Here is a 15,916-nt window from a genome sequence, read left to right as displayed (position 1 = left end):
TTCATAGTGGAGAACAACCTTATGAGTGCAGTGAATGTGGGAAATCTTTTACTGCTGGGTGGAGCCTTCTTGATCATCAGAGTTCACACTGGAGAAAGGCCTTATAAGTGCTGTGAATGTGGCCAGTCTTTTACTAGTGAAACCGGTCTCTATGATCATCACAAACTTCACACTGGAGAAAGGCCTTTTGTGTGCAGTGAACGTGGGAAAGCCTTTAAGCAAAGACAGCTCCTCCACACACATTGGAAGATCCACCCTGGAGAAAAGCCTTCTGAGCGCAAGGAATGCGGTAAATCTTTCACCTGAAGTTGCTGCTTGATTAAACATCAGCGAGGTCACACTGAAGAAAGGGCTTTATAAATATTGCAATTATGGCTGGCAATGATGTCAAAGAAGTTTGAGGTGGTGACAGAGTGGGCAGAACCTATGAAGCAAATAGACCCCTTCTAGAGCAGAAACTGAGGCACAGAGATACCATGTCATCTGTTTATGATCCCCGTTGAAGGGATAAGGATCTGTGATTGAATGCCATGTTGCCTGGTTCAGGCATTTGGAGAATCTGGTGACGTCACTCCTCCCCTGCTCTATGCCTACCAGGTTTGAGGACTGAAAGAACACCTTGTCCATCCTGACACTTCTGCTCCCTCTGCCCCCACCCCATGAGCCGTGCTTACATCCCAACCCATGCTGATGGTCAGGATTATCTTTTCTCTGGAATCAGCATTGATTACTTGTCTGTGGATGACTCCATTTATCTACCCATCCAAACCAATGCTGTGATTCAGTTTTTATCATTGTCTTTTGAGAAAGAAGGGCTGTCCAGCTCAGAGAGGCAGAGGGACTTTCACAAGAGCTCACTACTGCCGCACCTTTCATGAGAGTGTTTACGCTGCACAGGTCCACTGGCTTTTCTTTTGCCCCTCAGAGCAGGGACTCCAGTTCCCATATCCTGACCATGAGCTGTGCACACCTGACAGCTCCATCACCACAAGGAGATGCAGCCTCATTTCCATGTGTGCACATCTCCCACTAACACCCTCCCACTTGGGAAGTTCTTCACAGAACAACAGCGCTAAGCTAGGGACTCTGGACCGACTCATTGCCATTTCCCCAGATTTGACACTGGCCTCACTGCTCTCTGCAGTGATTGGTTTCCCAAGTCCTGTTCATCTTCTTTACATACGCACCTCAAGATGTTCCTGTTCCCGTTACGTGGTTGACCTGCTCACTGTTTTGGGCAATGTGAGGGACACGGAAGGCCTGAGAATGTCCACTGTGGCCCTCACATGGTGTAGTCTCTAAAGCTCTTCTTCCTTTACCCCTTTACTCATCTCCTCACTTTTCCTCCTACCCCTCCAGAAAAATGTTACCTAGCAAAATAATGATTATTTATTAGTGTGAATTTGTCCTCACTTTCTGAGACCCACACTTGATCAACCTAGCTTTAAAACTAATAGGAATGCAAGGTGAGCCCTCCCATGAAGACCAAAACCTCTGTATTAAAAAATCATTATGATTTTAATTACATTTTTCTCAGATCATTTATTTATTTAACTGTGCCATGTGGCATGTAGGATCTTAGTTCTCCCAACTGGCAATCTAAACCATGTCCTGTGATGTGGACATGGGGAGTCCTAGCCACTGGACCACTGGTGATTCTCTTTCTCAGGGTTCTTGATGTGAAATTTTTGTTTTTCCCATGTCTTAACATGTGTGTCTTGTTTCATTAGATTTCTATTCGTACTTTTGTCAACATCTGTTTTGTGAGATTAGGCTATTTTCTCTTATTTTGACATTAGGAAAGCAAGGAAATAACAAAGACGTGTTAGATTTCACTCATTCATGAATGTGAGTGGGTTTTTTTCCTGCATGGAATTGTAATTCAGAATACTGAAAGTTTGTGTTCTCCAGTTTTATACAATGCATAATCTAATGGCCATAGAAATTATACATGTTTTTGATAAGATTCTTTTATTAATATATGTTACCTTCAGATATATTTACACAGCAAATCAATCCCTGTTTTGTAGTGTTTGCCAATTTCCCTGGTGAAAATATTCACACCATTACTAGTGTCAAATTGTGAACATAATGTCACTGAAATGGAGTTGGGAAGCATTGCCTGTAACCCACCATTGTATGCTTTTTCCCCCTTACAGGCCCAGTAGCTGCAAAATGTTTTAGGAATGTACCTAGTAAACCATAGTACAGTGATTATGAATAGAAGTTTCTGATTTGTTTGAAAAATCGTTTACTGGCTGTATAGTTGACTTAAATTTTGTGTTTATACATTTAAACATTTTTGTGTACATCTTTGAAATCAGTTTCCTTCTGCCACGTTAAATTCATCTTCAACATTATAATGTTTATCTGCACAACTTGGGGACATTGTAACAAAAGGTCGAATGCTCACACCCTTTGATGCAGCCTGGGTCTAGTAACTCATGTACCATAGCACAAAGGATGTGTGACAGAAGTGAGACCTTGTTGGGGAAATGCAGTGGGACGTGCTGACCCAGCACAGCAGGTGTGGGTACAGAATTCACAAGCAGTGAATTTTTGGGGGGCCAGGCATGTGATACAGATGCCCAAAATTGTGGTGTGTGGACCAGACACAGTCACACAGTTCTCATAGATCCCTTATGATCAGGTAAGTGCAGACGGGATTAGAAAGACAATCTCCCACATCACTTCAAGTTTGATGCACTGATTGTGTTCAGATTAGGGACTGAGTCACAGTTGTGTTACCAGCTGGAGATTCACATCTGTGAGCAGCTTTGTTTAGCAGAGGACTTCAGGTTGGGTTTTTGAAGCTTTATGGGAGGTGTCATCATTCCTTGAGCCCTTAGCATTTGGACTAAATTTTGTCAAGGTTCAGTCCCCAGAAGACATGGGCAAGTTCTTGCTGATTATCTTGCTAAATAGCAATCATCTGGTGATTTATATTTTTCTGGTGGGTAGGAGGAGCAGTAGGGTGATGGGTGAGGGGATTAGGAGGAAGAGTCTTGGAGACAGGGAGAGGTCCACTTTGGACATTCCTAGTCTTTCAAGGTCCCTCACAGTGCTCAGGATAGTGACTGGGACAGTGTGGGCAAGGTATATCCTGAAGTGGGTTCATGAAAAAGATGGGCAGAACCTTGGAAAGAAATCACGGCATACTGCATGTGGTGGAGGCCATTGTCACATCTGGGGTGACACTGAAGACCATGTGTGGCTTGCTGGTTTGGTGCCCCTGCCATTTTGCACAACATCACAAAAGGGAATGTGTTTGCAAGGAGATGTGAACTGGGGAAGGTGGAGCTGGAGGCCCAGTGAAGATGTAGACACCAGAGTAGGTAGTTCATGGTTGTGACACAGTTGATGGTGTGCATACTGGGAAGTGCAGAAGAGAAGCCAGTGCATCTGTTTAGTGTAGTGTAAGCACTCATCAGAGGCCTGGCAGCTGTGTGTCCTTGTGGGAGTTACTCAGCTGAGATGCAGACCCATCCCTCCACAAGTTTAAAGAATATAGATTCTGAGCCCAGGGAAGTTTGCTAAGATAAATGGGATCATTCACATTAAAATTATGAATGTTCCCATTGAAAAGAAAGGTGTGTCCATTAGCATGGGGCTGTGGTATGACTGTTGTGGGGAGGGAGACAGGATGTCGGGACATGTACATGGTGTTCTTTGAGTCTCCAGTTGGACAGGGTGGACATGGGGTACAGAGACAAGACAGTAAATGTGAAGAAATTATGATCTAAAGATTAGAACAATCACTAGCTGAGGCCAGGGCAAGAAGGTAGTCCTTATGATAAAGAAAAATCAGCCATGTGAGTAGGTATAGTTGAATCCGACTGGTTGGGCAGGTGCTGTTCAGCGAGCAAGAGAACAGCCATTCTGTGTGCCCGGATTGTACATCGGTGTTTCTCAGTGAGTTGGGCACAGATTCTGCAGGCAAGAGAGCCTTTTCTGGATGTACAAAAGCAGTGGTTTCCCTCTTGTCCACCTGCATTAGGCGTGCCTAGTATCTCCTTTCCAGATACCCAGTCAGGGTGCTGGTTTTTTTTTTTTTTTTTTTTTTTTTTAAGGCAAGGCTTTAGTGGGACTTAAGCTGCAGCACCAGAGAGCAAAAACATGTAACAGGTTCCCTTGCTTGGTCTCAGAGGGGCCCTTTCTGACATTTTTATTGTCCTTGAGCAAAGCTTGCAAAATGAATTCAAACTTTTTTTTTCTTAGTTTTTTGACTGGGACAAGGGGCTTGCTGCATCTTATTTCCTGGAATACCCATTGAACCCAGCCACATGGCAGCAGCGAACATAGTAAATCCTAATCACTGAACCACCAGGGAATTCCCCCAAATAGCTAACACTGTAGGCTCTGTGCATTTCAAGAGCAATTGTTCAGTCTCTAAGTGGTGTCAAAGGTTTTGACCCCATGGACTGCAGCATGCCAGGCTTTCCTGTCCTTCATCATCTCCTTGCTCAAACTCAGGTCCATCGAGTCAGGGATGCCATCCAACCATCTCATCCTCTGTCATCTCCTTCTCCTGCTTTCAATCTTCCTCAGCATCAGGAATCTTTTCCAGTGAGTTGACTTTTTGCATCAGGTGGCCAAAGTATTGGAGCTTCAGTTTCAGCATCAGTCCTTCCAATGAATATTCAGGGGTGATTTGAAGATCAATAGGATCATGTTTGTTTGCTTCCAGTTACCAGTGGCGGATGTCAGCTTGGGTTGGCTTTAAGGAGTGAGGCCATGTGCAGACACTTCAGTAGTCAATAGCATTAAAGACAAATGGTCTTAAGCCCTTCCTCCGGTCCAGAATCTTCCACCTGCCTAAGAAGGATGAAGCCCTTCCCCAACACAAGCAGTTTCTCAGTGCTCCTTCCCTCAGCAGTTTAGCTTTTCTTGCTGGTCTTCTAGTGTGGGGTGCCATTTATTGAGGCCTTGACACTACGTTTCCCAGGAGACCATGCGTTATGACAGCGTTCAACCAATGAAAATGCAGAATCTGGACATTCCTTGGAGGCCAAGCATCTGGCAGTAGACTTCTGGTCTCGGCAGGCATTTTGATTGCTGTAGAGATTGTGGAACTGGTTGAAAGTCTTTGTGTCTCGTGTTTGTGCATGTCACATTCATGTCTGCTGTACAGTAAAGTGACTCAGTTACATGTGTATATATTCTTTTTCTTATTCTTTTCCCTTATGGTATGTCACAAGATACATAATATAGTTCTCTGTGCTGTAGATTAGGACCTTGTGCTTTATTCATCCCGTATATACTAGTTTGCGCTCCCAATCCTTCCCTCGCTCAGCTGCCTCCCACTTGGAAATCGTAACTCTGTTCTCTGTGTCTGTGAGTCTGTTTCTTAGATGTATTCATTTATGTGATATTTTAGATTCCATATATAAATGATACATGGTATTTTCCTTTCTATTTCTGACTTGCTTCACTTAGGATGATGATGTCTTAAGTCCATGCATGTTGCAGCAAATGGCATTATGTAATTACTTTTTTATGAACTCAATAATGTTCCATCGTATACATGTACCCTATTGTCTTTATGCATTCATCTGTCAGTGGATATTTAGGTTATTTCCATGTCTTGGCTTTGAAATTTTTTCTTCCTGTTTTTTCTGCAGTTTTATAATGTCTATTGATGTACAAAAGTTTTTTTAGTTTTTTCTTTTTTTCCTCCAACTTTCTTGAGCTTCAATTGACACATTATATGATGTAATTTAAGGTATAAAGTGGTAATGTTCTTTTTTTTTTCAAGTCCAGTTTATCTATTTTTTCTTTTGTCAATTTTGCCTTTATTGTCATAGGCAAGAATTTATGGCTGAATCCAACATTTTGAAAACTTTCCCTTTTTTTTCCCCTAAGAATTTTGTAATTTTAGCTCTTACATTTTAGCCTTTGATATATTTAGAATGCCTTTTTGTATATGGTATAAGACTCTTAACTTCATTCGTGTACATATGGCTATCCAGTTTTCCCAACATCAGTTGGTAAAAAGCCTCTCTTTATTGAATGGTAATGGTCTTCTTGTCAGTAATTATTGGATCATATATATGAGGGTTGATGTTTACAATCTGAAGTCTCCGTTATATTTCACTGGAGTGGATATATGTCTCTATGCTATTAGTATGCTGTTTTGATTACTATAATTTTGTAATATGGTGTGAAATAAGCCTTAGGTGCCTTTCATGAATCCCAATTGGTCATGATGTATGTTTATATAGTTTTTGAATCAATTTACTGACGCTTTGTGTTTTTGCATTTATGTTCATCAGAGATATTAGTGTATACTTTTTCTTTACGTTTTTGGTTTGGTATTAGAGCAATGTTGGCCTCATAGAATTAGATAGGAAGCAGTCTCTCTGTTTCTGTCTTCTGAAAGGAGTGGTAGAGAATTGTATATCTTCCTGAAATGTTTGTCATATTTCACCAGTTAACCAATCTGGGCCAATTGCATTCTGTTTTGGAAGGTTATTTCTCATTGATTCAGTTACTTTAACAGATGTATACATATTTAGATTGTGAATTGTTGTATGGGTTGTGATAGACTGTATATTTCAAAAAATTAATCCATTTCATTTAGATTATCACATTTATGGTCTTGGAAATGCCCATATATTTCATTATGAGTTTAATGTGCATTGTCTCTGTAGTGGTTTTTCCTCTTTCTTTCTTTAATTCTTTCTTCTTCCTTTTTTTTTTTTTTTTGGCTGTGCTTCGAGGCATGTGAAATCTTCATTTCCAAATCAGGGATCAAACTGTCCCCTGTAGTGGAAGTACAGAGGCTTTACCACTGGACACTGAGGAAGTCCTCTTTTATTTTTGATACTAGTAATTTATGCCCTGTCTTGTTTTTGTGATTAACCTGACTAGGATCTTTTTTATTTTTTTGGTCATTTTAAGGAACCAACTTTGGCTTTGTTGATTTTTATCTTGATTTTTAAAAATTATTTCTTCCTTTGGACTTTATTTTCTCTTTTTCTAGTTTGCTGAGCTGATTGCTTTTAGGTCTTAATTCTTTCTAATACATGCATTCCGTGCTATAAATTGCCCTATGACCACTGCTTTCACCACATGCACATTATTTTGAGAAGTGCTGTGTTTATTGCAAGATACTTAAAATTTTACCTTGAGATTTCTTCTTCGACCCACGTTTTCTTTGGGTTGTTTAATTTCTTCTCATTGTGCGATTTGCCAGCTGTCTTTCTGTAACTGGTTCTAGTGTAATTCCGCCATACTCTGAGAACAGACATTGTCTGATTTCTGTTTCAGACTTGTTAAGGTGTGTTTTTTTGGCCCGTGGTGTGCTCTGTCTTGTAAATTTTCCATGTCAGCTTAAGATTATTCTGCTGTTGGATGGAGTAGACTAGTAGTCTGTAGAAGTCCATATATCCAGTGGGCTGTGCTGGGTCTTCATTGCTGTGCAGGCTTTCCTCTAGTTGCAGCAGGAGGGGGTACTCTCCAGTTGTGATGCACAGACTTCTCATTGTAATGGCTTCTCTTGTTCAGACTACAGGCTCTCAAGTATTCAGGCTTCAGTAGTTGTGGCTCCTAAGCTCTAGAACACAGGCTGTGTAGTTGTGGCACACAGACTTAGTTGCACGTGGGATCTTCCCAGACCAGGGATTTAACCTGTGTCTCCTGTGTTGGCAGATGGATTCTTTACCACTGAGCCACCAGGGAAGCCTTTGGTTAGATATTAATATAGTTAATAGCACTTTTTATCGTTTTGAATTCTGTTAATCTCTGTCGTTTTTCTTTAATGTATATTCAGCTTTTGTTTAAAGTGCACTTTGTTGTCTTAAATTTCATTTACTTAAAGATTTATTTTGGCTGTTTGGTCTTCTTTGTGGCGCACAGGCTCTGGAGTGTGCAGAGTTAGTAGTTGCGGAATGTGGGCTTAGTTGCTCAGTGGCAGGTGGGATTTTAGGTTCCTGACCATGGATTGAAGCAGTGTCCCCTGAATTGCAACACGGATTCTTTACCACTGGACTACCAGGGGAGTCCTAAAGGGGGTTTCTTAGACAACATACGGTTGAGTCCTGTTTCTGAATCCACCCTGATAATCTCTCTTAATTGGTACACTGAGACTATCGATGTTTAGTATATTGATATAGTTTGATAAATACCTAACGTGTTTGTTTCTATTTTCTAAAATTGCCCTTGTTCTTCATTCTTGTATTAGTCTACCACTCCTTCTTTTTCGGTGTTAATTGAGCATTTTGTATGATTTTATTTTCTCTCCTTTGTCAGTTTACCAGCTACATTTGCTTCTCTCCATTTTTAAATTTAGTGGTTCTAAATTTGTGTTATGTATTAACAATTGACTTAAGACCAATTCCATATAATCCTATATGACTTCATGGGTGGTTTGAATAAATATATATTTGCGTCTTGTGGGATCTTAGTTCCCCTACCAGGGATCGAACCTGGGCTTCTGGCAGTGAAAGATGTGGGATTGTAACCACTGGGCCACAAGGAAATTCCTACATAATTAAAAAATATCCTAACTGAAGTGAGGTTCCATGGTTGCCTAGTGGATAGGACTCCATTTTTTCACTGCTGTGGACCAGTTCACCCCAGCTGTTATCTGTTAGATATGAAAAGATATTTTGCCTAAGGAGACATGCTAATGGGAACCTTGTACATAAAAAAATGCTCAGTATTACAAATGGTAGGGAAAATGCAAGTCAAAATGACAGATACTACATCACACGTTATAATGTCTGTTATGAAAAACCCAAGAAATAATGTTGGTAAAGATGTGGTGAAAAGGAACCCCTTGTGCATTTCGTGTTGATCCTTTGTTAAAATTCCAATCTCTCTGCTTACATTGTCCTTCTAGTTTCAATGCTGTCTGCCCTATCCATTAGTAGACATTAATTAGCTTATTAACCATAATTGTTTAAAATTATTAATATGATCATTCCAATATATCTGTAGTATTTGATTGTAGTTTTGAAGCTTTGTCTCTTCAAACTCTGTTTTATGGGACACTGCAGAGCTTCAGTAGGCTCAATAGTTGCAAAAGAGTTATATCAGTTAGATTCTGCCAGAGCAGTTATGTTTATGTGGGGAGATGAAGTCTTAAAAAGTTTGTACTCCATCCACCGTATATCCTTTCCTCTGGTTCCAATAGAGATTATTTATTCATTTACTCATTTTAACTTCTTATTTTATATTATGGTTTGGTTGATTTACAATGTTGTGTTAGTTTCAGGACATTTTTTTAGTATTTAAAGATTATTTAAATGTTTTCTTTGTAGTGTTTGATGTCATGTATTGTGTACTGAGTTCCTCTGAGCCACTGTTACTGTTCTTTTGTCCTAACTCTGTTAGCACTTGCATCATTTTGACTCCTGTAACTGGGAATGGGGAGTCCTTGGGCCTATGGGATGGGCATGACTCTGGTCTCTGCAAAAGAGCTTGGAGATTCTCTGGCTCAGATGAGTGTCAAGTGGGGAAGGACTTGTTATCAGGTCTTTGTTCGTCATACCAGGAACATATGACTTCCATCCTTTGACTAGTGTTGTGGTGCTATTGCCAGTGGCTACAAATGACTTCTCTTGTCTTTCTCTATTCTTGACATTCTGCCAACCTGTCATTTCTACTACTTTACATTTTTAGTCTCTCTCCAGCCTGGGATTCATCTCCCACCACCTGTGTAAACCTCATGTGGTCCTCACATTGTTTTCCCTGTGTTACTTGGTGGCAGAATTGTTTATGTCCTCAAACATGCATGTATGCTTTACTGTTTGTTGAACGCCAGGTGCATGTTGCAGCCAGATTTGCAGTGGCATGGATGAACAGTATACTTCTCCACAGTGTCACAGGTCACAGTGTACCAGAGGATGTAGTCCTGGTAAACCCATTGAGAGATGAGTGATTTGTAGAACATGCCTTTCACCCTGGGTCACATCCGATCCTTGTGTCCTGGATGTGGAGAGAGCACCTGCTTCCTCAGTTTGACCCCAGCTTCATATCCTGAATGTGATTCCGTGGACCTGTGTACACTTTCTGCTCCCCATTTGTCCCCACTGCTTCTTTCATGTGGCAAATATACAGTTGTCATGATATCATTCCCTCCAATAAAGTCAACCGAAACTTCACCATCACTTGTTTGTTTTCAGGTTCTTGGCGTGGAGTCCAGGATAAAGAGACACCATCTGAAGAAATCAAACCTGCAGGGGTGTTACAGTTTCTCACTCCGAGGGCAGGTTTGTCTCCTGAGAAGACCCAACGCTGTGCGATGTGCATCCCAGTCTTGAGAAACATTTTGCACTTGGCTGAAGAGCAAGGAACAAGTGGGGAGCAGAAAGTATACACATGTGCAGCCTGTGGGAAGGAGTTCTATTTCACTGCTAACATTCAGCAGCACCAGAAGCAGCACGTTAGAGAGAATCTTTTCCTGTGTAATACTGAGAGACCCTCATTTTTAAAGACCTGCACAATTCACCCAGCAGGGAATTTCTCTGCCTACATGGAGGTTGGGAATGACTTCATGACCAGCATGGGAGTTCAGCCACAGGCCACTAATACTGGGAAGAAATTGAATAACAATGAGTGTGAGGTTGTTTTTCACAGTGGAGAAAGTCATCACAGCTTGGGAGAAGGTAAGATAGCTTCCAGCTACACAGACATTCTTGTAGAGAATGAAAGAGTCCTCATGAATGAGGCATTTTGTGAGGTAAACAAATGTGAGAAAGCTGGCACCCAAAGAAATAACCTCATTCAGCATGTGCAAGTTCACACTGGAGAAGAGTCTTACAAATGCAGCCGATGTGAAGAATTTTTTAGCCACAAATCCCAAATCCTTTCACATCAGAGCTTTAATTGTGGAGGAACGCTATATGATTGCAGTGAATGTGGGAAATCCTTTAGCCGAAGGAAATACCTCATTTCCCATAGGAGAATCCACACTGGAGAAAAGCCTTATGAATGCAAGGAGTGTCATAAATCCTTCAGACGAAAGGGGAACTTAATTGAACATCAGAGAGTTCACACTAGAGAAAAACCTTATCAGTGCAAACAGTGTGGAAAATTTTTTGCCCGCAAATCCATTTTCCTTGCACATGAGAGAATTCACACTGGAGAAAACCCTTATGAGTGCAACAAATGTGGGAAAGCTCTTACTACTATCTCTAGTTTCTATTATCATTTGAGAGTTCACACGGGAGAACGGCCTTATGAGTGCAATGAATGTGGGAAATCTTTCACTACTTTGTCAACTCTTTCTAATCATCAGAGAGTTCACAGTGGAGAAAGACCTTTTAAGTGTAGTGAATGTGAAAAATTTTTTAGCCGAAAGGAACATCTCAGTGCCCATATGAATGTTCACACTGGAGAAAAGCCTTATGAGTGCAATAAATGTGGGAAATCTTTTACAAGTAGGTCAAACCTTTGTAATCATTGGAGAGTTCACATTGGAGAAAGGCCTTTTAAGTGCAGCGAATGTGGGAAATGTTTTACTAGTAGCTCAAGCTTTCTTCGTCATCAGCGAGTTCACACTGGAGAAAGGCCTTACGAGTGCAGTGAATGTGGAAAATCTTTTGTTGCTTCAAGTGGCCTCCGGTATCATCAGAGAGTTCACAATGGAGAAAGACCTTATGAATGCAGTGAATGTGGGAAAAATTTTACTGCTAGGTCGACCCTTCGTGATCATCAAAGAGTTCACACTGGAGAAAGGCCTTATAAGTGCAGTGAATGTGGGAAGTATTTTACTAGTAGGTCGAGCCTTCTTCGTCATCAGAGAGTTCACACAGAAGAAAGGCCTTATGAGTGCAGTCAATGTGGGCGATCTTTTACTACTCAGACATACCTCTATGATCATCACAGAGTTCACATTGGAAAAGGCCTATGAGTGCAGTGAATGTCGGGAAAACCTTTAAGAAAAGACAGTTCCTCCTCATCCATTGGAAAATCCACATTGGATAAAAGCCTTTTGAGTGCAAGGAATGTGTTAAATTTTTCACCTGTTGGTGCCACTTGATTAAACAACAGAATTCACACTAGAGAAAGGGCTTTGTGAATATTGCAAATATTGCTGACAGTGATGTTGAATAAGTTTGAGGTGGTAACAGAGCATGAAGAACCTGTGCAGCAAATAGACTCTTTCTGAAGAGTAAACTGAGGCACAGACTGTATCATCTGTTTGTGATCTCCTTGGAATGAATAGGCATCTGGGATTCAATGCCAGGTTGCCAGGTTTAGAATTTAGGGAATCTGGTCAATTCTCTCCTGCTCCCCCCCCTCTTCCATCCCCAACATACCAGGTTTGAAGACTGAAAGAACACTTTGTTCATTGTGACCCCCCACCATAGGAGCCCAGCTTATATCCCAGCCTCATGCCGATTGGACAGGATTGTCTTCTCTGCCATCCAGCATTGATGCCTTACATGTGAATGACCACATTATCTACCAACTAAACCAGTGCTTTGGTTCAATAATTATTATTTCCATTTGTGAAAGAAGGGGTGTCCAGTTCAGAGATTTAGAGGGACTTACACAGGAGCTCACTACTGCCACACCTTTCATGAGAGTAGTTGCTCTACACTGCAAGGCTCCTCTTCTGCCCCTTAGAGCAGGGACTCCATTTCCTGTGTCCTGATCATAAACTACACCGACCTGAAGCCTGGATTAACCCCAGGGACTCCAGCTTCATTTCTACCCATGCACATCTTTCACTAACAACCTCCCACTTGGAAGGTTCTCAGGGACAGTGGCATTAAGCCAGGGACTCTGGACTGGCTCATTGGTATTGCCCTAGGTTTGGAACTGGCTCCACCACCATAAGTAGTGATTGGTTTCCAAGGCCCTATCTACCTTCTTTATTTAGCCACCTCAAGATGTCCTTGTTGCCCTGTTATATGGTTGACCACTCTTTCTGGGCAGTGGGAAAGACACTGAAGGCCTGAGAATGTCCAGTGTGTCCCTCACATGGCGTGGTCTCCAGGATTCTTTTTCCTTTACCCCTTTACCCATATTCTCACTTCTCCTCCCACCCCTCCAGAAAAATGTAGCTCAGAAGAATGATGGTTGTTTATTAGTATGAACTTGCCCTCCCTCCCTGATCAGCCTAACTTAAAAACTAGCCCTGAATGCAGACTGACCTCTTCCATGAAAACTAAAACATCTGTATAAAAAAATCATTATGATTTTAATTGCCTTTTTTCTCAGGACTTTTTTCCCCTTCACTGTGCCATGTGGCTGTGGGATCTTAGTTTCCCTGTCCAGGAATCTAAAGTGTGCCCCATGATATGGACATGTGGAATCTTAGCCACTAGACTGCTGGGGAATTCCCTTTCACTGGATTCTTTATTTTTGTTTTTCATGTGTCTGTTTTTCACCTGTGTGTTCTATTTGGGAAAATTTCTATTCATATTTTGGTCTACTTTTGCTTTCTGAGATTTGTGTTTTCTCTCTTTTTTTGACAAGAAGGAAAGCAAAGAAACATCAAAGAGATCTGTTAGATTTCACTCATTTAGCAGTAATGTGAGTGACTTTTTTCCTGCATGGAATCGTAGTTCATAGTACTGAAAGTATATGTTCTGAAAGTTTATACTATGGGTAATGTAATGGCCACATGCATTATACATGTTTTCAATAAATCTGCTTTATTCACATTTGTTACCTTAGTCTTAAGGCCAGACATTTAATTGCACAGTAAATCAAGCCCTGTTTTGTAGTGTTTGCCAGTTTCTTTGGTGTTAATATTCCCATCCTTGCCAGTGTCAAATTGTGAACATAATGTCACTGAAATGGAGTTGAAAAGAATTGCCAGTAGCCCATCATGTATGCTTTTCCTCCCTTACAGGTCCAGTATCTGGAAAATGTTGCAGGAATGTAGCTAATAAATCATACTAGAATGATTATTGATAGATTTTGCTAAATTGTTTAAAAAATCATTTACTGGGTGTAGAGTTCATTTGAATTTTATGTATTTAAGATGTACATTGGACATACTTATGTACACCCTTCAAACCAGTTTCTTCTTGCCATTTTAAATTTACCTTCAACATTATCATTACTGATGCAAGAGTATAGTCTAGTAATGACTATTTTCAAATATATATATATATATAAATGGAATAACTGATGGACTCTTCCTGTATCTTATACCATTTATCATATTTATACACTTGATCACTTTGTGTGTGTGTGTGTGTATCATGATTTACCTAGTCATTCTTAAGATTTGTATAATCTCAGGTATCATGTTTTTCAATACGTAACTTCTTGGAATGCATTTCTAAAATGAAGCTTTTTCATAACTCCAGTAACTAACACAAGAAAGGATTCTAAATATCAGTGTATATCAGCACAGCCTGGGACACAGTGTGACTGAGTTTGAATGCTCACACCCTTTGACACAGGCTCTATCTACAAACTCACGTAGCGTAGAACGAAGGAGGTATGACACAAGTGAGACCTTGTTGGAGAAATACAGTGGGACGTGCTGACCCCGCACAGCAGATGTGGGTACAGAATTCACAGACACTCAAGGGAGATTTGGGGCCCAGACATGTGATACAGACGCCCCACATTGTGGTGCATGGACCACACACACTCACACAGTTCTTGTGGATCCCGTGTGATAAGGTAAGTGCAGACAGCTTGCGAAGAACAAGTTCTGACGTCACCACAAGTTTGATGATGCACTGATGGTGCTGAGTTGAGGGACTGGGTCACAAGTGTTATACAGGTGAAGATTCACACCTGTGACCAGCTTTGTTTCACAAGAACTTGGGGTTGGGTTTTACAGGCATTATGGGAGGTGTCATTCTTTAGCCCTTAGCATTTGGACTAGTTTGTCGAGGATGGGTCCCCAGAAGATGTTGGCACTTTCCTGGTTATCTTGATAATTAGTCATTTGGTGATGTACATTTTTCTGCTGGGTAGGAGGAGCAGTGGGGTGATGAGTGAAGTGGTTAGGAAGAACAGCTGTTGCAGAACAAGAAGACTTTAGGATTAAGAGGGAAGGCCAGTCCTGTGTGTAGGATATAGTTGATTAAGACTGGTTGGGCCAGGGGATGTTCAGAGAGCTAAAGAACAGCTTATTTGGATGGCCTGATTATACATTGGTGTTTTTCACCAAGTTGGGCACAATCACAAACCACAGGCAAGAAAGCCTTTTCTGGGGGTACCAAAAGTAGTGCTCTCCCCCTTGTCCACCCGCTCAGGCCTGCTCAATATCTCTTCTATATTCAGGGTCCTGGCTGACTCACCCCCCACCCCCCACCCTCAGACTAGGAAGAAAAATGAATAACAGGTTCCCTTGCTGTTTTTTTGAGGGGCCCTGTCTGATGTTTTTAGTGTCCCTGGCCAAAGATTACAAAATGGCTTTTTCCCCTGGCTGCACAAAGGCGCTTCCTGGATGTTATTTTTTTGGACCAGTGCTTGAACCCAGACACATGGTGGGAAACACCGAGTCCGAATTACTGAACCACCAGGGAATTCCCCAGAATAGCTTTAACACTTCAGGCTGCATGCCTTTCAGAAGCATTAGGATAATATTCATTTGCTTCCAGTTTCCACTGGATGTCAACTTGGGTTGACTAGGTGTTTGAGACCATTTGCCAACACTTCAGTGATCAGTGTCATTAAAGACATGTTCTTAAGCCCTTCCTCCTACCCTGGATCCTCTGCCTGCCTAAGGATTGAGCACCTCTGTCACAACAGGTGGTTTTTCAGCTCTCCTACCTCAGTGGTTTCCCCCTTCATTTTTCCAGTGTTGTTCAGTTGCTCAGTCGTGTCCAACTCTTTGCAACCCCATGGACTGCAGCACGCCAGGCTTCCCTGTCCTTCACCATCTGCCAGAGCTTGCTCAAAGTCAAGTCCACCGAGTCGGTGATGCCATCCAACCATCTCATCCTCTCGTCCCCTTATCCTCCTGCCTTCAATCTTTCTCAGCATCAGTGTC

At 41.4% G+C, this 15,916-nt stretch overlaps 2 protein-coding genes across 2 annotated transcripts in view; both read left to right on the top strand.

The window, feature by feature from the left end:
* LOC128064108 (zinc finger protein interacting with ribonucleoprotein K-like) overlaps positions 1 to 10,619 on the top strand; it is a 28,797-nt gene extending 18,178 nt beyond the window's left edge. The window contains exons 3-4 of the mRNA XM_052656905.1: positions 10,128 to 10,301; positions 10,582 to 10,619. Coding sequence (XP_052512865.1) covers positions 10,128 to 10,301; positions 10,582 to 10,619 — 212 coding nt within the window. The remainder of the gene's footprint in view (positions 1 to 10,127; positions 10,302 to 10,581) is intronic.
* Positions 10,516 to 13,986, top strand: LOC128063276 (zinc finger protein 551-like). Its single transcript, XM_052655956.1, has one exon. It carries the CDS (start codon positions 10,664 to 10,666, stop codon positions 11,855 to 11,857), a length of 1,194 nt encoding a protein of 397 aa, XP_052511916.1. The 5' UTR covers positions 10,516 to 10,663; the 3' UTR covers positions 11,858 to 13,986.
* Positions 13,987 to 15,916: the final 1,930 nt, after the last annotated feature.

This window comes from Budorcas taxicolor, chromosome 18 (assembly GCF_023091745.1).
Source record: "Budorcas taxicolor isolate Tak-1 chromosome 18, Takin1.1, whole genome shotgun sequence".
NCBI lineage: Eukaryota > Metazoa > Chordata > Mammalia > Artiodactyla > Bovidae > Budorcas > Budorcas taxicolor.
This window is presented reverse-complemented; position numbering and strand designations above follow the sequence as displayed.